The sequence below is a fragment of the Cavia porcellus genome, unplaced genomic scaffold (assembly GCF_034190915.1).
Source record: "Cavia porcellus strain 051 isolate PalLab524CR breed Dunkin Hartley unplaced genomic scaffold, mCavPor4.1 scaffold_21, whole genome shotgun sequence".
Taxonomy (NCBI): domain Eukaryota; kingdom Metazoa; phylum Chordata; class Mammalia; order Rodentia; family Caviidae; genus Cavia; species Cavia porcellus.
Genome location: NW_026947504.1, coordinates 20,641,176 through 20,667,001, shown reverse-complemented (window position 1 = coordinate 20,667,001; position 25,826 = coordinate 20,641,176). Strand labels below are relative to the sequence as shown.

At 39.3% G+C, this 25,826-nt stretch overlaps 1 protein-coding gene across 1 annotated transcript in view; it reads right to left on the bottom strand.

Annotated features, from left to right (window-relative positions):
* Nucleotides 1–25,826, bottom strand: part of Fbn2 (fibrillin 2) — a 224,999-nt gene that overhangs the window by 4,669 nt on the left and 194,504 nt on the right. The window contains 15 exon segments of the mRNA XM_063232411.1: nt 266–497; nt 5,300–5,419; nt 7,069–7,197; nt 7,903–8,019; nt 9,925–10,047; nt 10,889–11,014; nt 11,913–12,119; nt 13,340–13,465; nt 20,073–20,204; nt 20,790–20,912; nt 21,751–21,870; nt 22,412–22,537; nt 22,832–22,897; nt 23,743–23,895; nt 24,503–24,628. Of these exon segments, the coding sequence (XP_063088481.1) occupies nt 266–497; nt 5,300–5,419; nt 7,069–7,197; nt 7,903–8,019; nt 9,925–10,047; nt 10,889–11,014; nt 11,913–12,119; nt 13,340–13,465; nt 20,073–20,204; nt 20,790–20,912; nt 21,751–21,870; nt 22,412–22,537; nt 22,832–22,897; nt 23,743–23,895; nt 24,503–24,628 (2,026 nt within the window).

The following is a 25,826-nucleotide window of genomic DNA, read 5'->3' as shown; positions in this document are numbered from 1 at the left end:
TCAGGCCACTCTGAGGGGTAAGGGGCTCCACACAACACGTACTGAAGCTAGAGGCTTAGTAAACCACAAAGGCAGTGACCCCCAGCACAGACCCAGTCCGTGAGCCTCCCAGGGGCTTACTCCAGCACCCTGGGAGCTCTGAGCCACACTTCAGCGCTCGGCCCTCTGCGGCATGGGAGGCCACACTCCCTGCGGGAAGGAAGGTGGCCCTGGCCCTGCTGGACCACACTCTGCTGATGGGAGAGGGGGTGGTGGGTCATCTTACCCCTGTCCCACTCTGTAGTAGCCGGGTGGACATCCGCAGAGGTAACCCCCTTCCGTGTTGGAGCAGCCGTAGTTGCATGGGTTCTTGGAGGATGAGCACTCGTTCACGTCGTGGCAGGCACTGGAGAACTGGTCAAAGGAGAATCCTGAGGGGCAGGCGCACTTGTAGCTCCCCAGGGTGTTGTAGCAGGAGGCAGAGCCGCAGGCGCCTGGGTTGGAGCATTCGTTCTCATCTAGGAAAACAAGGCGAGAAGCACTTACACGAGGGAGGGCCAAGAACGTGAAGAAAAGACGGGCTCTCATAGTGCCTGTCATAACTTTAGAAACTTACTCAAGTTTTTCTTTTTATTGTAATGCAGGATTTGCAAATTATATGAAATAAAAAACCTCCATAAATTAATGCCATTTAGAAAACACCTCACTTTGCCTTTCCATATCATTTGTGAAGATGAAGGCAAAGAGGTAACATAAAAGTTGCCTAATGAATAACTTTATTCTTTTAACTAACAGTTATTTGAAAGCCTGTATCTTGGGCAGATCCATGGAGAGAAGATTAACACTTGCAAGGGTTGGGGGAGGAAGAATGAGAATGACTGATTTAGACACGGGGTTCCTCTTCTGGGTAATGACACTGCTCTGGAGCTGGTAGTGATAATGGCTGCACATCCTTCTGAGTATACACTAGAAACCACTTAACGGTACACTCTGAAAGTTAAACTTTACGGTATGTGAATTATATCTCGATTTTTAAAAAGCCAGTGTATCTGTGTATGTATCCATCTCCCCAGAAATTCCCCAAACCTTCACTATATATAGGGGAGCAGTATATAGAAAAACCTTCAACTTAGGACAGCATTTTTTGCTTGAGTACGTACTGGGGCAGCCCCTCCAGCCTTCTGAGCCGGGCTTGCCTACAGTCATCAGTTGTTAGTCTAACAATTTACACTGTGCTCTAAAAGCCTTACACCAGGATAATTACAGGTTATACTTGCAGTTGTTGTTATCAAAAATCCAAAGCCTGACTGTACTTTTATCCTTGGAGACTGTCATTTTGCTCCTGTCTGGTTGATATATATATATATATCATGTGGTTTGACTCCTTTGGGCTTGATTATAATCCAAATTTCACCCTGGGCACAAATCACATCTGTTCCAAGGAATTCTTTCAATTCTTGTGAGTACATATGGAGTACAGAGTATCTGTTTACATAACAGATGAAAAGTATTTATTTCGGCCCCCAGGGGTGCAGGCCCATTTGCAAGTAGGTATGCTCAGGGAGCACAGTGGACACTTAGGAGGAGCTGGCCTGCAGTAGCTCACCGAGACCCTGAGGGCTGCAGCTGGGGCTCTGGGGAGAAGGCTGCTCAGGGCAGGAAATGAAACTTTGTTAAGCACAAGACAGAGGTTATTGGAAGGGTACATGTTATTAGGTGCATTTTTATATCATGAGTACAGTTTCAGAATTAAATAAGACCTCTAAACATGAAACTCTTAGTCACTGAATATAAAGTGTGCTTAATTACCTAGTATGTGAAAATTCCTAGCTTGTATTATATGGGGAAAGTATGTGTGTTCTCAATAATTTGGCTACATGGACTAGAAATATGCCCATTATTTTAATTTTTACATAATAAGACCTGGAACTCTGCCACAAAGGCTCATCTGCTTTTATAACAGATCTGGCATTTGTGAGCAGTATTTCTCTCATCACAGGGAATCTAAATGAGATTATAATTTAATGACATGATACCATCATAAAAATATTCACATTTTGTATAGGTAAAAAAACTGCCAGGAAAATCAATTAATTGAATAAACTGCATTTAAACCTATCATTTACAAGAATTTTAGATATATTAATATTTTTGGATACACCATGAATATTCTTCATATTTATATGCTATAAATGTATAGCATGATTAAAATTTTATACATGTATGTATACATGACCTTGTTTGAGACTCAAACCTTGCTAAGCTATGTGTGACTTTTATTTTTTTTGGACACACGGTCTTGCTGTGTAGTTCAGGCTGGCCTCGAACTTGCAGTATCCTCCTGCCTCTGCCTCCTGAGTACTGGGCTTACAGCTAAGTGCCACTGTGCCCAGCTGCATGAATTATCTTGGAAAAGCTACTGAAGAAACCTGATGTCTCAAGTGATAGATTCTGTTCGCCTCCCAACTTGGTACTGGACCTAGAGAAACAAGTTCTCTCTCCAAGAGTAACTTCTATGTTCTCCTCCTCATTCCAGAGATAAACCTCCTGCTCCTTTTTGCACGTGTGCTGAGCCCTCTCCAAGACCAAGACTCCACAATGGCTCAGGGCTCCACCTCCAGCCCCCCGTAAATCTTTCTGCCTTGTTTTACACGGGCAGATGCTCCTTCAAATCGCGGTTAACATGTTGTCTTGCCCATCTCTCAAACTCCTCCCCCAGCCAAAACTGATAATAGTCCCATTTCTTTGTTTTCCTTTGAGAGCCTCTGTACCCCCTGCCCCGTGAAGCTGTCCCATGCCCGCATTAAAGGCCTCCTCCTTGTCTCTTTCTTATCTCTCATTTCGCTGTGCCACTTCAGATCGAGTGCCAGAAATACTCACCAAGCACCAAATATCAAAAGCTTTATAGAGTAAGATACCATTTTCTTAACATGTAAATATTATTTCAAGTGTTATTTTGAATTGTTGTAATAGTTGTAAATAGTTGAGTGTGCTACCTCAATCTGTACAGTAAAACTATTACAATCTTAAGAATTCTCTCTGGTTACTGGGTGGGAACAATTTAAACCATTAGTTTGAACTGATAAGAGTTTCTCAATATTAACACTTCTGAGAACTTAACTTTCTTTAATTGGTGGTAGTATTAGTAATGTTTGAAATTTCCTTTATGAGAAGTATCTAGTGCACCAGATGACAGTTTTGCTCATTTGCTAGGAGACTTGGGTAAACTGCATTCTCCTGGCGAGATATTTGTACCAGAAGTAACAAATAAAAAGAGGACTGAGGCTTTCTCATTTGTATTGTCATCATTCTTGCTCTTTTGTGAACTTGTTGCTTTTACTGATGTTACTTTTGTTTCTCTCTATTTTTGCCATATATTCGGAGTTAAAACTCCAAGCACCATTTGTGGATTCGAGATGAAAATAGTGATTTTATTAGAGATCAGCTGGATTTCTCAACCTGCACAGAAGAATCTGAAATAAATCCCTGCTGTGTCTGTCCAGGGCCCTGTTGCTTAGAGAGAGCTGTTTCCTAAAGGGAAGCTCACGGACTGACACTGGCAAGTGGGGATACCTGCTCATTTGGGTTTAGTTTTGCACTCAGCTAGGAGAGCCCAATCCTCAGGCCACAGGCTCTCTGCTGCTCGGGAGGCACAGAGGCTTCTGGCTGGACTCCCGCATGGCTGCTCCGTGCATGGCTGCCTTATAAAAGGGTCCACACCTATTGACCTTGTTCAGGGAACCTGGGTGATCCCACACTGACTTGATTTCAAGTTGGGGAATTACAAACAGAACCTTCTCAGGTACTACTGTACAAGTAGCTATTACACTAGATGTTTACAGACAGAAACTCCAGAAGACATGACCTCACTTGTTATGTTAAGCATGTTCCATTTCTACTTTTTCCTTAAAACCAAGAATTCTATTTAAGCAGACATATTGTTCACTATCAGAGAATCATTCTTTGTTCTAAATTCTCAAGAATTAACCAAAGAGTCCATGGTATTTACTGAATGAAGGAGTGGGTCTCATATTTTGTAAATACTACAGTAACTTGTTCTATATTATTTTAATAGTTAAACAGTATGGTTTTCTATGTTGTAAAGACAGCCTGTACTTTGCCTTGGTTTATGAAGTTTTGCTTCGTTTATTTCTGTGAAGAGAAAAAGCAGCATGTTACATTTACTAAATTACTTTGACTGACTGCCTAATTGATCATTTTAATGATCCGCTGAAGCGTTACCCTCAACTTCGTGAGCGCTAATTGTTTTGCCTTTTGTCCCAGGAGTGCGTCTCCATGGTGTGGCAGAGCATCTGTCTTTAAGCTGGCAACAGGCCATGGCACACTTAAGACTCTTACAAGCATTTCCTTCCTTTGAATGTTATCTTGATGTTTTTCTCAATTCCCTAAACTGTCATTGGTAATTTCTTTTGAGAAGATCACAAAGGATAAATAAGATTAATGTACTTATTGGATCTCTGCAGTACTGTATTGGACTAATGTGTGGAGTAATTTGAATCACAACAGGTAAGTTACAGGAAGCATCCTGGCTTTCTCTGCAGGACCACTGCCCCATTTCCGCTTGGCAACACCAGCTTCCCACGTCAAAGTGGGGATGGACCCTGTGAAGTGCATTTAAACGGAGCCAAGAAATCAGGCATGTGCTGAGTCAGTCAGCTGGTTATTCAGGCGGAATAATGTTGGCTTTGATCAACCACTCCTTAAAAAAAGAATTTCCATGATCATCATCAATCCAAGGAGCAGACAGCAGCACTTACGTATTCCATTTTATATACTTCTGTCTGGAGTCGTCAATAGTATTTGTTGTGACCAGGTCTTTTTTTCTACCTTAACATACTGTATTTCACATCCTTCACTAACCTGTGTGATGGGAGGGCACAGATAAACTATCCTCATTAAGCTGAGCTGAATTCCCTGAAATTTGGGAAAGAATGTACTAGCAATCTTTTAAGTTCAAAATTTAAAGCTATCAAATTACTGATTAAAAAACCCCACAGCTGACCTTGGCAAGTGAAGATGAGGATTTTTGATATGATCTTCAAAAGCTTAAAGTTACATCTAGCACAAACTGCCAATGAACTACCTTTAGGTACCTAAAAACGACATCTTTAGTATGGATATTTTCAAATACACCCAAGTATAAAGACTAGTAGAATAAATTCCCATGTATCAATCTTAAGCACTGCGCTCAAATTCCAGGAGGCAAAGACTCCACTGGAACTTCCACCTTGATTATTTGTCCATCTGATGCAGTTACTCTGTGGTGAGAAAAGCAGGTGCCACGGCACTGAGTACCCACCAACACACTGATTCCACTGGTAATGCTGGATGTATCCTTGTGGGCAGCCACACCTGTAGCCGCCCAGGATATTCTGGCAGCCGTGCTGACACCTATGGTTTCCATCGCATTCATCAACATCTGCAGAAATAATCCAGGTAAAATCATTATGTCCCTTCTCCTCTCTCACTTTTAAAGGCACTCCAAATCCAAAGTTTGGGGGAACAAATAAACAAGACAAGGTGCATAGAGAGGCTGTGATTATTTTCCAAATCACACTGTTGTTAGTCAGGGGTGGTGCAAAACATAGTTTTGAGATAAGAAACCACCTCATTCTTCTGCTCTTTGTCAGACCATGGCATGTTACTGCTCTGAAAATAGCTTAATTTTAGCAAATCAACCATGGCAACCACAAATGCTGTGCATTTTGGATTGATTAGCTGCATATGGTATGACTTATTTGGTAAATTGTATGTATTTTTTTCATTACATTTTCCAGTAGATCCAAAATTGATTCATATGTAATACCCATTTTTGAGGAAGGTACAAGCATTACAGAGACATTGAAAAAGTATAATGGCTTTGCACACAAAATTTTTATAGCCATTCAAGATTAATTAGATACAAATGCCTTTTAAGTATTTGAGTATGTTATTTTTAGACAAAATGTGGTGTTATTATACATATGGAATAATTTCTTTGTTCATATATGCATACTTTCTTGGAATGACAACTGAGGCTTTGAAATCTACTCAGAAAGAGTGAAATAAAATTGGCATGTCTGGTGTGTAACAAATTTATATGCATAATTAATAACTGGTATCTTATGTGGATGGTCACGATCTGAACTCACACGTGGCAGGCAGCTGTCAGTGCAAAATACTTCCAATGTCTCAGGGATTTCACATACAAAACTATTAAAACTGAAATTTTTAAAACAAACTTCTCTGGCTAAAAATAAAACATGCATACACTGATTATATTTCTGGAGTTCAAAATCCTATATATCTAGGAAAATTCATTAAAAAATAAATCAATAAAAGTAAACTGCAATACAATTTGTACACAGTCTTATAATCTCAGATGTGGGTGTTTCATAAAATATACCAATCTACACATTTGTCATAACACTCGAACTTGCAGTGTAAATATTATAGAATCTTAGGAAATTTTGTTGACTTGAGGTAGATTCTTACTTTGCTCCCCACTAAAGTGCTCCTTTGGACTTTTATAAGAGGTGGCACCTATTGCAGGCGAGACCGTACAGAAAGTTCCCTCTGTAGGACAGGAGGCACTGCGGCAGGAGTCTCAGCCCCCCAAAGTACAAAAGCATCAGTTTCCCCAGGGCATGCAGTGTGCTTCTCTAATTCTTTATGGTGACAGGTTCTCTCTACATTTACCACACTGGCACATTTAGGGACCTTGGAACAGAAGCCAAATTATTATTTTCTGGTATATCTGCACATTACTGTAAATGATTTTAGGTAGAGAATGCTTTTTCAACTCAATTACTTTTTGGGTCAGTGAATAAATAAGTAGTTTTGATTATTTTAAAAGCTGTTCCATAGTCATAGAACTTTTGTTCAACCACATTCAAGTTTTCCTCTGTTCCCAAAGTGATATATGAAATTTTATGAACAAAAATCAATTGCTTAGATGGATGAAATTGTGTTGCATGCTCTTTGCTCTTTTGGAGGATGATTTAAATTTCTCACTGAGTGGTTTTCAAATTTAAAAATATAAAAGGTTCACTGTTATGAGATTAGGGATTTCTGAGCAAAGGAACTCACCTTCACAGTTCAGTCCAGTAGCATCAAGAGAGAACCCTCGCTGGCACTCACAGCTGAAGCTCCCCGGGGTGTTCTGGCAGATTCCTTTTGCTCCACAAAGTGAGGGCTGAGACCCACATTCATTGTTGTCTGGCAAAGCACCAAGAAGGAGGCTGTGAAGCTCCCCAATCATTCATCAAAGGATTTACCTCTCACTACATGAAGAAGTGACGTATGAAAACCCAAGTTTTCATTATGCAAGAGCAGTGTTTTAGAGGAGTTAAAGCCAGAATCCACCGTCATATTAAAGCTATCACTGGTAAGAAAGAGAGTATTTCTAAATTTTGAAACTAAAAGGTACGTTAGGGTGATCTGAAAGCATGATATGAGATAAGTCTTTAACATATACCATGCAAGAATAAGAACAAACCAGGGTGAGTATCAACATGTTCTCTATCTCCATGCGCCTTTCATCATATTTTATCTGAACACCACGGCTCCTGCAGAATGAGCTCTAGAGGTGCCACGTGGAATAAGTCCACTGTGGATGTGCACGGGCAGTGCACGCTTTTTTTCCTTTGGATACTGCTCTTGTGAAAAAAAAATGTCTACATTATTAGAAACTTCTTCAGACCATTATATACAAAGTATTGGTTCTAAACAGAAGTATGAAGATATGATTTAATTTACTTTTTCTCAGGGGTTGGGGGTACTGGGAATTGAACTCAGGACCTCACGCTTGCCAGGAGGGTGTGGGCCACTAAGCTATCTCCCCAGCATAGCTATTGTTTAAAATACAGCTTTTACGTATCTACGTAAAGTCTGTAAAAGTTCCCAACTGTCACTGTGTCTTACCGATGCACGCGGTGTGATGCTGGGTGAAACCAGGTGGACATTTACAGGTGAAACCCCCCAGAGTGTTGACACAGAGGAACTGGCAGTTGTGTTGCTTGGTCTGGCATTCATCCAGGTCTGAAATGAAAGAGGAGTTACCTGGCTACACACCCTTTCTCAGGTAGCCATGCTGGCGTACACACTTCATGAAAGCTTTTGGCTACATTTTTGGGGAATCTTTGTGGGCTCCCGTGTGCGCATGACAAGCAGTTTCTTTTCTCACGCTTAAGCAGCACTTCTATGACAGGATAATGAAGTTAAAACACGATATATATTTTCTTAAAATAAACTCAATGCCCAAATCAGAGCAGGTTCTGTGAACTTTTCTCAAAGCTAAAATGTAAAGGTTATAATTCCTGCATTTAATGCAGTTTAGTACATGGCTGGTCAGTTATTCCTATTAAAAGAGAGATTAAAAAAAAACCCACCATTTATTCTCTTTTGTTCTGTTTGATTATGTCAAATTCGATGGCAGGAGCAGCTATTTCAAAGATAGCAAGATATATTATGGTAGCCATTTTGGATTTACTATAGGCTTGTTCTGAAGTCTTTTACTGCATTCATTGTTTTATTTTTATTGTTTCTATTCTATTCTGTTTGATTTTTTACTATGGCTGAAGTTTTCTGCAGCTTTTTTAAAGACATCAAAATGCACTTTGGTAACTACTGTTGATTTGGTAATGTTTTGAAGTCTGGTATCTTTTACACTGGTTTGTTTTGATTGGTTTTACTCTGTTTTATCCTCTTTAAAATTAAAAAAAAGAATGCCAAAAACCAAAATCTGGAAACTGTTGAAGGTCCTAGCATAAAATTTCAGGCACATTCGCTAGATCCAAATGAAAACACTGTCTTTAATAGCAGAGGAAAAAAACCCCCTCAACCTCTGCAATTTTAGTTGTAAATTGTATTTACATTTAGATTCTAATAGAGAACTGAAAATTTTATTGTTTCAAATGAACAATTTAAAAATATATTTAAATCTACCACCATGCATGAATGATTTATTACTTTATAGTTTAAATAATTTAGGAATATTCACTTTATAAACACTGCAAAATTAAATTCACCAATATCAATTCACTAAACAGGCTCAAGACACTAGCTTGCTCCTTTTATAAGAGAAAAAATGAAGACAATAAAACAATATTATCAGCAAACAAGAAAGGAAATTTCCTTATATTTTAGTGGTTTACAAACTCATATTTGAAATAACCAAAAAGATTTGCATTCCACACAATATACATCATCAGTTTACTGATAACTTTCACCTAATATTTTCTTAAGTGGAAAAAGAAGAATTGACTGGTATGTGTCCACTAAAAACCACACTGAATGGATCTGGCCAACTGAATGACATGCATACAGTTGTGACAATCAATTACTGGACTAGCCATCAAGTTAGTTTATCTTTTGCATGTCCTGGAAGTAAAACTTGGAGTTTCACTGAATAATCTCTCTAATAAATTTCCTCAGTCCATTGATTTACCCCTGATTAGGCTTCCTATAAGATGAAATAGATTTATGTAGTATTGACACATTACATTAGTCTTAATGAAATAGATTAATGTAGCATTGACATTTAATAATCTAGTAAGTTAGCTCTATAATTTTATTACTGTGTAAGCACAGTATACAAATTTCTTATTGTCACTTTTCTATAGTAAATGTGTGATAAAGATAGCTTAGAGAAACAAAAGCTTAGGTAAGCAACAAAAAAAGTACACAACACAATCTTGATTCATTTCAAGTCCACCCTCAATACCATTTGTTTTTAATAATGTGGTTGGCTCTATAAGAAGCAAACTGCTAGCACCTGGGTTCTAATTCTCTCTGCCTTCTGCAGGGGGCCCAGTGGTATGGATCGTGTTCTATGAATAAAGTCACCAGAAGATGCGTTTTAAGAAAGGTGATGCACGCAGTGTGAGCCCTGCTGACCTGACATGCAAACGTGAAAGAAGAGAGATAGCTGGTGGCACCCCTCACCTTTGCAGGTCTTCCCATCCTCCTGCAGGACGTAGCCCCGTGGGCAGGAGCACTGGTAACTCCCTTCTGTGTTCTTGCAGATGAAGTTGCACGGTTTGGGAGACTGGGAACATTCATCAAGGTCTAAGTGAAAGTGATGTGCTTGTTACTAAAATCAGTAATTTAATGGGATATCACACAAGCAGATGAAATATGGTGAAAAAACCGCGTCTCCCTCTCCCCTTTCTTAACAAACTGGAGACTGAGACTGAGCTCAGGGCTTTTACACTGAGCTACACCTCCAGCTCATTAAAATACTTTTTTTCTTTTTTTTTTAAGTTTGATTTAGGGTCTCACTAAGCCACTGAACTGCCCAGACTGGCCTCCGAGTTGTGATTTTCTTGCTACATCCTCTCAGAGCACTAGGATCACAGGTGTGCACCACCACATCTGGCAGATGTTTTATTCAGTGAAAACTAAGTAAACTACTTTGGATTCTAAGTGCCAGTCCTCTCCTCCCAACTGGCATAGGTTGACGTGAGTGACACAATACAAAAATAAGAAAAGGAAATATAAAAGTCAAAAAATTTTGTATTAAGATTGCTTTGCAAGTGGAAATTTTAGAGGCTTGACTGCTAGACTTTGTGCAAAAATAGTGAACGCCCTTTAAATATGCAAACACATTCACACAAGTGATACATGTGCTACTTATAAATTTTACATTAAAACACAAGGTTCTAAAGGTATGCTTTATAATTTTATGTTTCCTTTCTGCATATATGTTTTTGATGAAGTAAGTAATTCTGCACCTACATGATTAGAAGAGGGGTGAGAACTGTGTTACTGAGAACCACATTATTGAGAAAAGTAACATTACTCACATAAAATGTCTATTCTGCAGTGCCCTACCAAAGACGCTGAACTGACAGAAGTGACTAGTAGGAAGCAAAGTGACAGGCCCTCGCTGCAAGGCTGTTGGCCTCACCTACACAAGACGTCCCGCTGATGTCCGTGGTGTAGCCGACCTTGCAGAAGCATCGGAAGGAGCCCATGGTATTGATGCACTGGCCGCTAGTGCACAGGTTTGGCATCACCTTACATTCATCAATATCTGTGGGCAAGAAGACAAGAGAAAACAAAGACAGAAGTCAATATGAACGCAAAGTGACAGTGGTAAGAACGGGAGAGACACCAAGGAACCGAGGTACCTATCAGCAAAGGTCGCTGTGAAGCACCTTCCCATTATTCAAGGAATGGCAACATCAAAGGGAAAGAAAAATAATCGAAAGTGATAAACAAGGCTGTTTCATTCTTGTTAGGATGGCTCACTTTGCATTCTACACGTTTTTTTCAGTGATCTAGAAAGTTACCTCTAATCCAACTAATTTGGAATTTGTGATAGCTTCCCATAGTTTTGGCATCAAGCTCGTATTTACATTAGGCTTTGAAGAAAAGCTTTTGTTAGCTAGCAAAGGAGTCCTGTGAAGATTGGGAATCTGCTCAGGAACGGAGGAAAATGGTATTTTTAGAATCATCATATGTGCAACAAAATGGAAACCACTAGAGAATTATGCCACTGGCTAGGTTGGGGCTATACTGCAAATGGAATGAGTCCCTAATAAACTGAAATAAACAGTGCTTTTTAAAAAGCTAAGTATAGTTTTGAGCCTATGAACAAGGCTTTTGTATCAGACAGATGCCTGCCAATCAGAGGTTTAAAAAAAGGGTCTTGTTTTCAGACAGTTTTTACTGCTACCTTAGCCGTGTGGTTCAGCTTCATTTGTTAAAATGGGGATAATTAATTCTATGTCTTACATTTGATATGAAGAATAAATCTAAAAGTTTCTAAAAAATTTTAGCTAAAAGCATTCTATTTATGTATCGTAGCACAGATAAACATACAAATATTTTAGTTATTATCACTGAATCAATGTTTCACGTTTCCTTCAAATTCATCTGAGTTAAAGAAACTCGTGTTATACAATGCACAAGGTCCCTTGGTGCCTCACCTCTCCCATCGGTGGTGTACCCTGGGCCGTGAGGACATATCTTTTTGTACTGGGCAGTTCCAGGAAGCGGGCAAAGCTCACACTGGTGGCCCCAGCCTCGGCCGCCGTCACAGCAGCATTCTGACTTGGTGACAAGGTTGCGGCTGCTGGAGGCCATCTGACACATGGTCTGCAGCACCTCTGCAAAGCAGAGTCCCTGTCGATTGTCTGGAAAGACAAAGCAGTGAGAGTCCAGGTCAGGGAGCTGACATTTCAATGGGATAATTAACACTTTTCTTCTCAGGGATCATTTTTTAAAAAAATTTTATTTAACAGGAAAAAGAGAAAAACACAGAACAGAACAAAGTGGTGTAAGGGTACACGTAATACAGAACTACAAAAAAAAAAAAAAAAAAGACAGTGAGAAATCACCAGTTAATAGATTACATATTATCATCTTAGAAATAGTTGCTCAAATCACAGTATCAAAGAATACAAAGTGGACATTCAAACAGTGAGACTGCAAACAGTCAGGGATCATTTTTTAAAAGGCTAAGTACAGTAGCTTTTCTGTGTACTGTTCACTCTGCTTCATCAGCTTAACAATTACAAAGTTGTGTTGCTAATAGATAATATCGAGTACATTTCCACCACAGATTTCATTAAATCTGGCAAAAAATGATACCATGTAAACTTTTAATAAGGTTCATAGATTACTGTAGTAAAACTATACTATCAGCAGAAAATTAAACTTTTCTTGTAGGTTATGTTTTCTATTTTCCACAAGATTAACCATTCAAAAAGGGATGGGGTAGAGACAATAAACAAAGTATATTTTACTAAATAAAAACCTTTAGGATTGAAGAGGCTGACATCATGCTGAGAAAATTGATATAACTGAAATACGTTTTTTTCACGCTTACTGTTCTTTCTCTTTGTATCCCTTGAATTTTACTATAGTCCCATTTATAGTACTAAAATACAAGATAACTTCTGAAGTTTAAATTTTTCACAAGAAAATATTTTGTAAAACTCATTTCTGTGATGTGTTATAAAAATTAACTTTCAGGACATTTCTGAAATGGGCATTTACTTTGCATTCATATCGGCAGAGCTTACATAACATTGCAGGTATTTTCTTTTGCAATTAAATCATCTCCTGATGTAAGTTTTACTGAAGTTACATTTTCCACAGTTTAATTAATTTTAATTTTGGAAAAACGATTTAAGATTTTATTTACATTACACATAGATGTGCCTACACGACACACATGTCCATATATGTCATTTTAATAGATGTGCACCTTTAGGAAGGAGTGCATGGATCACTTACTTGGACAGGATGATTCGTTTAGCAGACAAGAATATATATGTGGAGCCCTTCTGTGATGATGTCATAAACAGATGTCTTATTTACCAAGTGAAATGTAATTCGTGTATCATCTTACCAAGGCATTCAGTGCCCGAGGAACTGGACTGGAATCCTTCATTACACTCGCACCTATAGCTTCCAATAATGTTAACACAACGCCCATTTTCACAGATTCCTGGCTTGGTCCTGCATTCATTTTCATCTTTAGAGAAACACATCACATGAAGAATGAGCAGCTTGGAAAATCACGGTTTACAAATTATCGCCGAATGGATTCTATCTTATTTCAAATTTCTCCATTAAAATATTACTACAGTGGGACTAAACACAGTCTGGGGAGAACATTAACCTATCTTCTACTTCATTCTTCTGGGAAGGTTCTCTCTCCCACGCAGGGGAGGAGTGGTGTTCAGTGCGGAAGGGGGAAAGCGGTTGCCCGAAGGGACACTTTTCCTAAAGACATTAAACCAGGAGGGCAAGAGCCCCGGTTAGGAGGATGTCAGTTTATGCGACATGACAGAAAGGCTGGGGACAGGGAGTGGGAGTGTTTGGGAAGCTTCACAGGCCAACCAGGAAAGGCAGAGGCCCTGGGCTGGTGTTATGGGAAAACACAGAAGCAGATGGTCAGTGAGGGTGATTGTGAGACAGGGAATTTAGATAGCTCTCCTCTGTGGCTGCTGATAAATAAATGAATAAATGAATCCATCAAAACAAAATTGCTCTAGTAAAATTCCTTACTGTGTTTACTTTATACACATTTGCTTTTTTGATGCTGTTAATTACACAAGGGAGCTCATACTGTATGTTTTGGTTAAGTATATTTTTATAATTTTAGTATTTAGCCTTTAATAACTGACTTTTTTTTTCATGTGCTTTCTTTTCACTAGAGTTTGCTTGGAGTATACTGTTCTATTCCTTATTTCCAATCGTTTATATTTTGATTTAGGTATATTTATTGTACAAAGCATCTATTGCATTTAAAAAGAACTTTAAAATTGCATTATATTTTAACCAGCAATTCACACTATTTGCTTTTGTCATGATTTTGATGTATTTTGATTCTTATCTGCCAATTTATCATATTTTATTCTTACTGTATTGTTATCCCCTTCTCTTAACATTTACTGTATCAATACAGTTTCCTATGGTTTCCTCTTGCCCCAGCTTGTGTTTTAGAATGATGTTGTTTCTTTCTTCTAGTGGAAACCATTAACAACCTGAACAAGCACCTTACCTTTGTCTAGTGTTACTATGTTTTCTGTTTCAAAAGCTTTGGAACATAACAAGAACCTTGCACAAATTCACTTCTCTCTGTTCTCTCTCAGAGGCTATGCACTTGTGATCTCTAAATTTTGCCTTGTTAAATTTTCTAATGTTCCATCGGCATCTGGGCAAGTAATGAAGTTTACTAGCTTACTATTGTTTGGTACTACTGCGTTTCCTTGGACTAAATTTTAAAGACATACCACTGTAATATATAGCACAGTATATAGTGTATGTGGTTTGGTCATTATTTCAGCAAGGGTATGTACACGGCATATAAATTCTCCAGCAGATTTCTGACAGTCTTATTTTAATTTTCACACTTCCCATCTCTGAAATTTGCAGTCTGCCTCCAGGACCCGCCCTCCAAACACTGCTCAAGGGCTCTTAGCATAACACCACAGTCCTGGTGGCTGCAGGGCCTGGCTGCCTTTGACCTCCTACCATGCAGCTCTCCTACCCAGACTCCAGCTATGTTGGTCCTGAGTGCTGTTGCAGAAGCTTGGCTCTTGGTAATTCTTTTTTTCGTTTTTTTTTTTTTTCATTTCTGGGTCCCATCTCCAGGGCTGCCTCATCAGACAAGCCAGGTCTCTCACTCAATCATGATGCTTATTTTGAAATGGTATCTTATTTTCTGAAAAAAACTTGCACCAAGTAAAACTATCATGCTGATTTATTTTCTACTTGTTTAATGTCTGTTTCTCCGAAACTGGGACACAAATTAGTTAGAAGTGTGGGATATGCCCCTGTAGGTTATGGATGTATCTCCAGCACCACAAACATCACAGGCGTTCAGTAAACGTAACTGAATCACGGAAACTGTCCTGAAGTGGTGTATCATCAGGCAGTACACTCTTTTCCGATGTGGATGTAAATATTTTTATAAGACTTTCTCTGACAAATAACCAAGTGTATTGTTTTTCTGCTTTATTTACTTAGCTTTTTTTTTTAAGAAGAACTTCATAAATGCAGATATTGTGAGTTTGTCTACCATTTCTTACATTTTCTTTTTGATTCCTTCATATCTACATTTCTGATTACGTCTTTGGTAATTTCTACCTTTTATTACTTCTAATGGAACTTTACCTTCTGTGGCAGGTTTATTTCTTCCCTACCCTTTGCTAGACCATCATTTCTTTGTATTAACTTCTTTTTTTCCCCCAATCTCTTCTATCTTGTTGAAGTTTACCTACTAATACCTTTTTACATATTACTGAAACTATTTTTCTAGGTGCCAGAATCTGTTTCTTGTTTGTTTTCCATTTTCTCTTTCCCCGACTATGTATTCATCTTTGAATGATTTTCTCCAGTGCAGCTACTTGCTGAAAAACAGTATCACAGATCACTAGTGCTCAAGTGGGCATAGTTTACAGTTCCAGTCGAGGCTCTCTTTGGAATGAACGTTTTCCTGTCTGTAATGCTGACTCATCTTGGAGATTACACTCAGCCTCTCAAATGATGTAGGTTAACCTGTCACTAGTTTTTTAAGTCTTAGAATCTGCTTCTTTTTGCTCCTTCCTGTCCTACCTTTACAAGACTCCAGGTCTAGACAAGTTTGCTGGTAATTTTAAAGAGCATGCTGCCAGTTGGTCTTTCTTTTCTGCCTCTCTTGATATCACAGTGTATGACTTGCTTTCTATAAAAGTACCCTTAATTCTATCAGTCACCTGTGGGCCTAATCTCTTCACCGACCACTGGACCAATTTTTTAAAGTTGGGAACACTGTGCCAGTCTAAAGAAGAATATGCCAATGAACATTTCCCATGTTTTTGTTTGAAATTTCACATTGTTTTAAAAATATCCTTTAGTTTAGATTCATGATTATTTCTTTGTTTTAAATCAAGACAGTCAAGCACTCTTCCTCATCTATATTCTAATATCTTCAAGGGTTGACTGTGAGACAAAACTGCTCCATCATTTTAAAATTAAAACTTCCACTCTATTATTGAATGGAAATTCCCAAAGAATTTAAAAAAGAACTCTTCTATCACTTAGATTATATTTTAAAGAGTGATGAATTAAAAAGTATACTGTTTGCATTGTTAATAATAATTAAAGATCTTAGTACTTTCTCTAGTGTTTAGCTTTCTCTATTCATTTATTCAAAAAATAATTACTGAATTGTAATACACTGTCAAGTTTACAACCCTAATTAAGTAAAAAGCCTTATTTTTAGAGGTGGTAGATTTTCTGTATAATTTTTCATAGCTTTTGTTTTTATTACAATTAATATTTTTAGTAATTCTGTTGGATTCCCATTTCATGGACATGCCATTTTTATAATTTTTCTATGGTTTCGTCTTTCATCCTGACTTTTATGAACACTTTTTACTTATAATAATATATTGGCTATGTTTTTAGGATTACTAATTATGGAAACATATTGTCCGCATAAAGTGAAACTCTTCCACAAAGAGTTTTTTGATGGTCAAAAATGTTTTCCATAAATTTCAACTATGAGCATGCTATAATGAAAAGCATGAGGATCAGAAACATTTTAAGGCTTACATATTTTGAAGTGCCTTTTAACGCTGAAAAATATAAATGTATAATGTTGCCCTGCATCTTTTCTTGGAAACAGTAAATTAGGATTGCAGACTCCTAGGGATGGGGCAGAGGTTCTCCCACCACTCAGCCCCAATCAGGTCAGGTCAGCATTCATGGAGGAAATGGGGGAACTAAGAATGGACTCACTCTGTGAAATCACACGGCCCATCGGTGGTAGCTTCAGGACCAGAAACCTGGGTCCTTAACCTATCTACTTTGGTCAGAAAACATTTATGAAAATGTCATGGTATTATAAGACACTCATGCTGAGGGTGGTGATGCATGTCTGTAGTGTCAGTACGCTGGGACACTTTGTAGGAGAACCCCAAGTCTGAGCCCCTCTGGAGATATAACAAGGGCTTGTTTCAAGAAAAAAATCAAAAAGGGCTGGAGATATAGTTGGGTCAGAAGGCCCTAGGTTCAATCTCCAGAACTGGGGGGAAAAAGGAAATTTTCAGTTATTTATAAACAATTTTTCACATACAAAGCAAAACATATTTCTAAATATCTTAGCCAGATAAAATTAGAATAAATACACACACTCAAATACAATTAAAAGAGAATTAAACTACAATGATATTACATACAATAAGAAGACAGGAGTGTCCATTTTCTGCCTTCTATATACATTTTCCTGTGCCACGTTTTAATGTGTTTGACTCAGGTAACTAGATTACTTTAGATACAAAGATCTTGGACAAATAGCGTTTTAGAAAGACTCCTATGTTACTAGACTGTTAATATGGTCCTCTTTTGAACTTCAGTACTGTGTTTGAATGAAGTTTCTAGTAAGTTGCGAGGAACTGTGAGCTGCGGTTTGGATGCTGCATGTTCCTGAAGCCTGTATGCTAAAGGCTGGGCCCCCCAGCGGGCATCAGTGGGAGGTGGTGGCAACTTGGGAGGTGCGAAGTAGCAGATCCTCAAGTCACCACGCCTTCCAAGGGGACTGGGGGACCAAGCCCGTTCTCTTGTTCTTTCCTTCCAGGCTGCTCAGGTGAGTGAGCAGTCTGGCTCTGCCACGTACTCTTTCCATGATGTGCTGCCTTGCCAGACCCAAAATCCTGGGGTCCCTGACTGTAGACTAGAACTGACAGTCTATGAACCAAACTGAACATTGTTTTCAATCTATCAGGCAATCTCCTAGGGATAAAGTTACAATGATGGGAAGCTGACTAAATTACTATGAAATCCATCTTGAAAGGCTGTTGCATATGCTTTAAATTTTGTATTACACATAGAATTCAGGAGTTCACTCTTTTGTAAAAGATTAAAACTGATACAAAAAATTAAAATCTCTCTGTGCTAGTAATTTCCAACCTCACTATCTTCTCTGGAGGCACATTCCTTCTTTGAACTGGGCTTTGTCTCTTTAAGCTTTTTTCTATGCTTTTGATTTTCTTTAAAATATGCCACACTGCTTTACACTGTTCTACAACTACCAGTCAGAGCTCTTTCTGCATCAGCTGTACCCTCATTCGTTTTACTCCTTTTCAGGGCTCCCCATTTTCTAGCAGGAATATGCCACAATCTGCTTATCTATTCTTCCTTCTATGGTGTACATTTTGATGATTTCTGGATTTTTAATTACTATAAACACCACTGGAGTCTGCATCCTTGCATTCTTTTTCCTGTTAGATTCATTTTTTAAAAAAGAGCTTCATTGTTGTATAATTTCCATGCCCTAAAACCTATGACTTTTAATGTACAATTCAGTATTTTTCAGTAAACACAGGCTTGTGCACCGCTGCCATGATGTGGTTAGAACATTTCCATCTCTCACAGGGGCACTCGCCTGCAGCTGTCTCCACTCTGATTCCTACGGCCGGTTCATCACTCTGCTCAAGAAATCTTAATTCTTATTTTGATGTTTTTCAATAGTAAGGAATTATCACTAATCTCCAGATATTTCTCTAAAAATACATCTTTTGAGGTATAGGAGATTAGGAAGGGAATAACTAAGTTATTTATTTTTAATCCTATTTATCTTTAATTTAATGAAGTTTATTGGTACAATTTAGGTACCTACAATGACCATGCTCATCACAGGGAATCTGTGCCTGTATATGATACACTTTATCTTTTTTTTCCTCCTTCTATTCCTCTCCCTTCCCTCGAACCTCTCTTATTTATAAAGCTTTGTTTCCATTTTATCTTATTTTTCTCATCCTTCCTCTTCCCTTCCCCTTCTCTGGTTCCCTTTTGGTTTTATATAACCAAATATAGTACTCTATATAAGTACTGTACCATGAAGAAGGATAAACCTGAGACATTTATTGTTAAATGGATGGACCTTGAGACCATACTCTTAAGTGAAACAAATCAGACACCTAAGCATAAATGTCACACTGTCTCTCTGATGTGAGAAGTGGAAAGTGTAAGTAAAGAGATACTGTGAAATGGGAAGAAGCTGTTCTCTGTGTAAAAAAAGGGCGCGGGTCAGCTATTCCCTGAAGGAGGCTACGGTGCCAGGTGACGGTGAGGTTGGGAAGAAGAGCTGAGATGATGAATGCAGTGTCTGAGATCAGTGCACGTGGTACGCGATTTTGGAATTTGTCATAAAATCAGTTTCACACCCCTTTGCAAGTAAACTGAGGCTCCAGTACAATAAAGGTAACAGAGATGGCCCAGCTGTGACAGACTGCCTCTTTAGGTAGTTTCCTGACTGCTGGAAGAACACACAAACCACACTGTCACCTCGCACTTTGATTCTGCTCCACAAGCAGAGCTGTTTCACAGAGCTTTCCCACATTCTAAACCCAGTGTTGGAGACTTTCAGGACATAGGAGCACAAATAATGAAATATACACTACACAGGCAGTATAACCCCCCTGCATTATCCAGAGCCTGGGACATGGCATGGGCTCTGCAGTGAGGAGAGCTGGCCTGGCAGGGCCCTTGCCAGCTGGAAAAGCAGCTGGCATGCAGTTAGGATGGGAATGGTGTTGTGCCCACAGTGTGAAGGAGGGTGGTCCCCAAGCAGAATCCTCCGGAAAGCTTACCCACACAGCCTTCTCCATCAGGCCTCCGCGCCATGCCAGGTGGGCAGATGCACATGAAGGTGCCAATCAGATTTTTACACATCATGCCTCTGGATTCACAGTCATGCAGCCCTTCAGCACACTCATCCAGATCTGTTTTGAATAGAGAAAAACAAAACTAGGGATTCTCTGGCGAAGGCAATCTTTAATAATTTTAAGTCATAGTTTGGGTCAAAAGGATCATTTTGTTGTTGTTTTGAGACAGGGTCTCTATGTAATTCAGGTTGGCCTCGAACTCACAGCAATCCTCCTGTCTCAGCCCCCTGAATGCTAGGATGTCAGGCTTGCACTACTGTACCTCGCTCAAAGTCAAAAGGATTTTAACATGTTAGTTTATGTTGTGTCCGAGAAAGGTGGGGCCCTATCTTTTTCCAATGTTGGTTACATTCCAGATGTGTCAGAGTTGCAGCACTGGTGCTCATATAAGCTGAGAAGGGCAGTCCTTGCTTTAGTATGAGTGCAAGGGTGTAAGAGTAGTGGGCTTCTCAACTCCTCTTTCCTGCTCTGACTTATCTGTACCAACAAGCACTGAGTTATGTAAGTATGAAAATCCACCTGCACAGTAGCATCGTATTTCTAGAAAGCAGCAGAAGCAGCCGGCTGAGAACTATGAAGCCAGGAAAGCACATTCCAGCACTGTAAAGAAAGCTCCTCCTACTCCTTTGGCTGTGACCTTACCTTTGCACATCTTCTGGTCTTCTCTGAGTGCGTAGCCCATCGGGCACGTGCATTCGTAGGACCCGAAGGTGTTCATGCAGCGGAAGGCACATAGCAATGGGTTCTGGGCACATTCATTGATATCTGATCAAAGAAATGGCAGGCATGTTCTTAGCTTAGTGCTCTAGTTGCTTATTTAAAGAAGTACTGATGTATTTACTTGGCAATCAGGTAGAAAACAACAGGGAATGCAATTTCTGCTTCTGGCATTTGGTACTTAGCAAATTCATCCTCCAAGACAATGAAGAAACTGGGAAAAAAATGTAGTTAAACATCCAAAGTTTTTAGTGTGAGTTGAAACCTGGAGCAAAAATTTGGCAAGGGATAATTTCCATATTGTTTTGCTTTCTTGCTTTTCTTTTCTTTTCTGGAATTACTCTAAATATGACCACTATCCCAGTGTGGTCAGCAGCCTGTAGCTAAGTCGCCACTAAAACCTTTTTGAGATTCTGTCTAGAAGAACCAGGAGAAGGAAACCTGGGATAATCAAGGCTGCTACAGCCAAAGGGAAACTGGAAAAGAGAATGTTGGAAAAGAGAATGTCAGTGAAGAGAAATGCTACTTTTTCCCCATCTATACTCAGCCCAAGTTGTTGCCTATCTCATGCAAAAGCTAGGAAGCTGGCCACTGAGGCTTAAAGAATAGAACTGAGATCAGCTGTTTCTTTCAACGGCCTCACTGTACTACTCAGAGTAACTGTCTTCCTAAACGAAAGTATCAATATGCTTCACAGCAATCTCAAGAGGAAAAAATCCAATGGATGCCAATCCTGAGATGACCCAGGATTCTAGCTAGAATTATCAGACACTTGTGACAAATCTCATCATCAACAAACTATCAGGATAATGTTAATCAAGATGGAAACATTTAAAAAGCCACTTTCTATATCAAACAAATAATGCATAAGACAATAGTCACTTGCCTTCACAATTCATCATGGGCCCTGGTTCAAAGCCTTCATTGCAGTTGCATTCAAAACTCCCAATAACATTGGTGCATGTCCCGTTTCCACACGGGTTGCCAATTGAACACTCATCAGTATCTGAAAAACAAGAGTGAGAAGGTGCCACAAAGTTTGGAGAAGTTTTAGTTTTATAAAAGCATGCCTAGTAAGACTCAGATTGGCCTTCAGACACTTCCGGGATCTGTGAAGGGCACAATGACCCTCACTCTTGTGGCACTGGCTCGCTACCTTTATGTGGTACATGAGATCCAAGAGGATCAGTGCGCAGTCCTCTGATTCCCAGATAGCTACAAATTCAGAGGAGGGATGCAATCCACTGCTGAAAGAGCACATGTGGGAAAGATGCAAAGGAAAAGGGATCTCTCTCCCAATGACAAGTATTGGCAATTTTAAACCTCGAGAGATATCAGTTTGTACATCTGGTTGAAGACTCACTGGGCAACTCTTCATGTTCAAATAAACCAGGTCAGATGGGAAGATTTAAGGCAGGCGAAAGAAGTGCTGTCACTAGCTTCTCATCCTGGCTTTGCAGGTCCTTCCACTGCCCAAGGTACCCCACAGACATTTTACGAGAAAGAAAACCACACTTTCAAATTATAGGAATGCAGCCAATACTCACCCACGCAGCGCACTCCAGTGTAATCAAGGTTGTAGCCCATTGGACATTCACAGCGAAAAGATCCATCGGTGTTAATACACTGACCATTTGAGCAAATGCCTGGGCTTTCGAGACACTCGTTGACATCTAAAATACAGAACAGCTCATCAGCTCCCTCATAGGAAAAGACATGACGGTACCATTTATTTCTGCCCAATGCAGATTTAAAATCAATAAAACATGTAAATATTTGTTTTATCAGAGAAATGCGTGTTTCATATATCATGTGATAGTCTTCTATATAATGCACATGATACACAAATGTAAGTGCATGAAATATACTATATATTATCTAGTAAAGTTAGCATGATTCCTTATAAAATAAATGAAAGATAACTGTATGGAAATGTGAATATAGAAATGAAACGTATCAAAGCCCACCTTCACGTGTGTCATGAAGACTTGGGACAGTTCCGTGGCCATAGGGACACAAATCCTGGAATGCAACTACAGAGAAACAGATAAATTCTCCACTATCGAAGAGCTTAATGTAAGAGCCAATTAACAGCACACATAAAATTGTACTTCACTATCTATCCTCCACAAAACTGTGAGTCTTTCTTGTTTTCTTATCACAGCTTCTTTCAAAAGCAACATGGAGAAAATACAGAGAAAGCCATCTGAGCTTGTCCTTCCCTAGTGCCACAGACCTGGGGCTCTGGAGCTTTCTGTTTCTTCACGCAACACTGAGCAGCCAACGAACACTCCCTGCTCTTTACTCATGGAAGCTGCTGCCCTAGAGGGCAAAGCCCATCTGCTCTTCTCAGGGATTATTAAAATGAACGGTGCCAGGAGATCTGGGGTGCAACTGGATTCTTCCTGCAAGCAGTCACTCAGAATGTGATGTAACTTCAGTTTGTGATAGAATGATCACTGGGGTTTGTTTTTGTTTTGGGGTGCTAGGGATCAAATGCAAGGCTTTTCGCTCATGAGGCATGAACTGTGCCACAGAGTTATACCCTGAGACGCCCCATGGGAACTTCTATGGCAATCTGGAACACAATTTCATCTTTCTTTCCTCTATCTCCTGTGCTACACCTCTCAAATTGATTCTTTTAAAAGCAAGTCATAGTAACTTTGGAAGAAAAATGAAAGATACAGTTAACTCTACCTGTGCGTATGCAGGTTGCACATTGATGTTGGAAGCAAACCCTCTGACGAGGATGCTCATTGAACTATCAGAACTTTTATGTGAGGGGATAAATCCATCCTCGAAACATTCATAAATTGCATGTCAAACTGGCACAGTCATTCAAACACTTGTCATAAGGTGCTCGCGCAGGTGCTCTTACCTTCGTCATCTTTGGGGCACAACTCGCAGGGGTCCCCCCAGCCCTCACCAGGCATCTTACTACAGCAGCACTTTGCTTTCGTAGTGTTGAAAGCTTTGGGTACAGAACACTTTCCATTTTCAAAATTTGTGAAGCAGAAACTCTGGCGGGTATCTAATCAACAAAGCAAACGGAACCAAGCTCCTTACCGGCCATTGAAACAAATGGAATAATACGTATGTGATTCGTATGACTGTCTCTCACAGAAAGAACACACAATACAGATCCGATTAGCAGCTAGAGGACGTGTCTGAAAGCCAGCTGTTCCTGTTCAGCTGCCAATTTACATCTATAAAGTTTTATGCAATTATTCAGAGTTCTTAAAATATTCTTTTAATGTGGTGACAATATTTGAGAAATCAGGTTCAATCAAAAGGTTCCCACATAGAATCTTTTTTTATTGTACTATAGGCTAACAAAATTCTCAGTATCTTTTAGTAAATTAAATCACATCATAAATAAATTATGCACCAATATACAAAGTATTTGCCAGTGACAAACTGAAAATCATGAATCAAGATAACGATTTTTAAAAAAAATATAAAGCCTAAAAAATATGAACAGTATGAAAATTAAAGCACCTTAGAATTTTCCATGGCATACACTTTTGAGACCTGTATTTTAAAATTACATTGTGGGTGCTCACTTTGGCAGCACAAGTATTAAAATTACATGATGGTTTCTGATCTAGCTTTGATTACAAAGTCAGGGCAAACCTTACCAAAGCATCTCCGACCATTGTCAGACAGCACGAAGCCCGGAGGGCAGATGCACTGGAAGCCCCCAGGTGTGTTGGTGCAGGAACCAAAAAGACAGATGTTGGGATCTTCATCACATTCATTTATATCTGCAGAGCAGTTGGATAATTTGTTAATTTAATCAAATAATATATGCTGTTTAATATCTGAAAATACATCTGTCCATACGATACTAGTCCACCAGCCAAGGGATGTCTGGCAGAAAATGAGAGATTGCATTATGTGCATGCATAATGTATTCTATTATTGCTTCAAAAGTCAAAAAGATTATGCCCAATTTCAACCAATCATGTGCCAGACAGTTCCAAGCCCATCTCCAGCTCCCTGGACTTTCTATTGGTATCAGGGATTCAACTCATGACTTTGTACTTGCCAGGAAAGTGCTGTGCTGCTGAGCTGAATTTCCAACCACTTGGTTCCCTGGACTTGAAGCCTAGGAGTGCACACATCTCTACCTGCCTACCTAACAGGACTGCTCCCTTTGCCTGACACTTCTCTCAGTCATCCAAATGGGGAACCTGGAATCACGCTGACTTCTCTCCCTGGCATTTTAACCTTCAGGTGCAAGTGACAGGTCGCTTCTAATTCTACTTTCTCAATACTTTCTTATCCACCATCATTTGCCAGCTGGATCCCTGTAAATCATGTAAGCGATGCCTGTACTTTTCTTCGTCTGCCCTTCACATTGCCAGCAGGGTTCCCATTCTAAGATGCGTATCTGATTAATTTTGGTAACCTATGCCTATGGAAGAAGGAGGATCCTGATATATTCTAAGAATGTTATCATCTCCACCTGTAGGACCTTAGAAGAGGTGCTTAAAATAAACGAAGATACTGCACCAGTAATTTATAGTCCTTTTTCTATGCAAGGGGTCATGTTAACTAACTGAATACCGTTACATAACTTCAGTCACATCAGAAGGCGAGCTTACTGCATCATCAGCTTCTAGCATGGAGTTGGGCACATAACTAAATTCTTAACTTGTATGTGCAGAATGAGAATGAAAGGTTACATCACACCTTTTCTAAAAACAAAGGTGTCCTGTAATGGTTCCAAGATGCCTGCATTTCCAAGTTCAAGCTTCTGAGCCAGTCATCCAATGCCTTTACTATGCGTGTGTTACCTGTATTTTCAAATAATCTCTCCATTATCTGCTCTTCTTTGATTAATAAATTCTCATCCACAACTAAGGAGTGACCCAGAATATCACTAATCCTTTGTCGATGGGCTGTCCATCCTTTCCACTACTGTAATTAGTCACATCTTTCTGCTTTGCTTCCAAATCC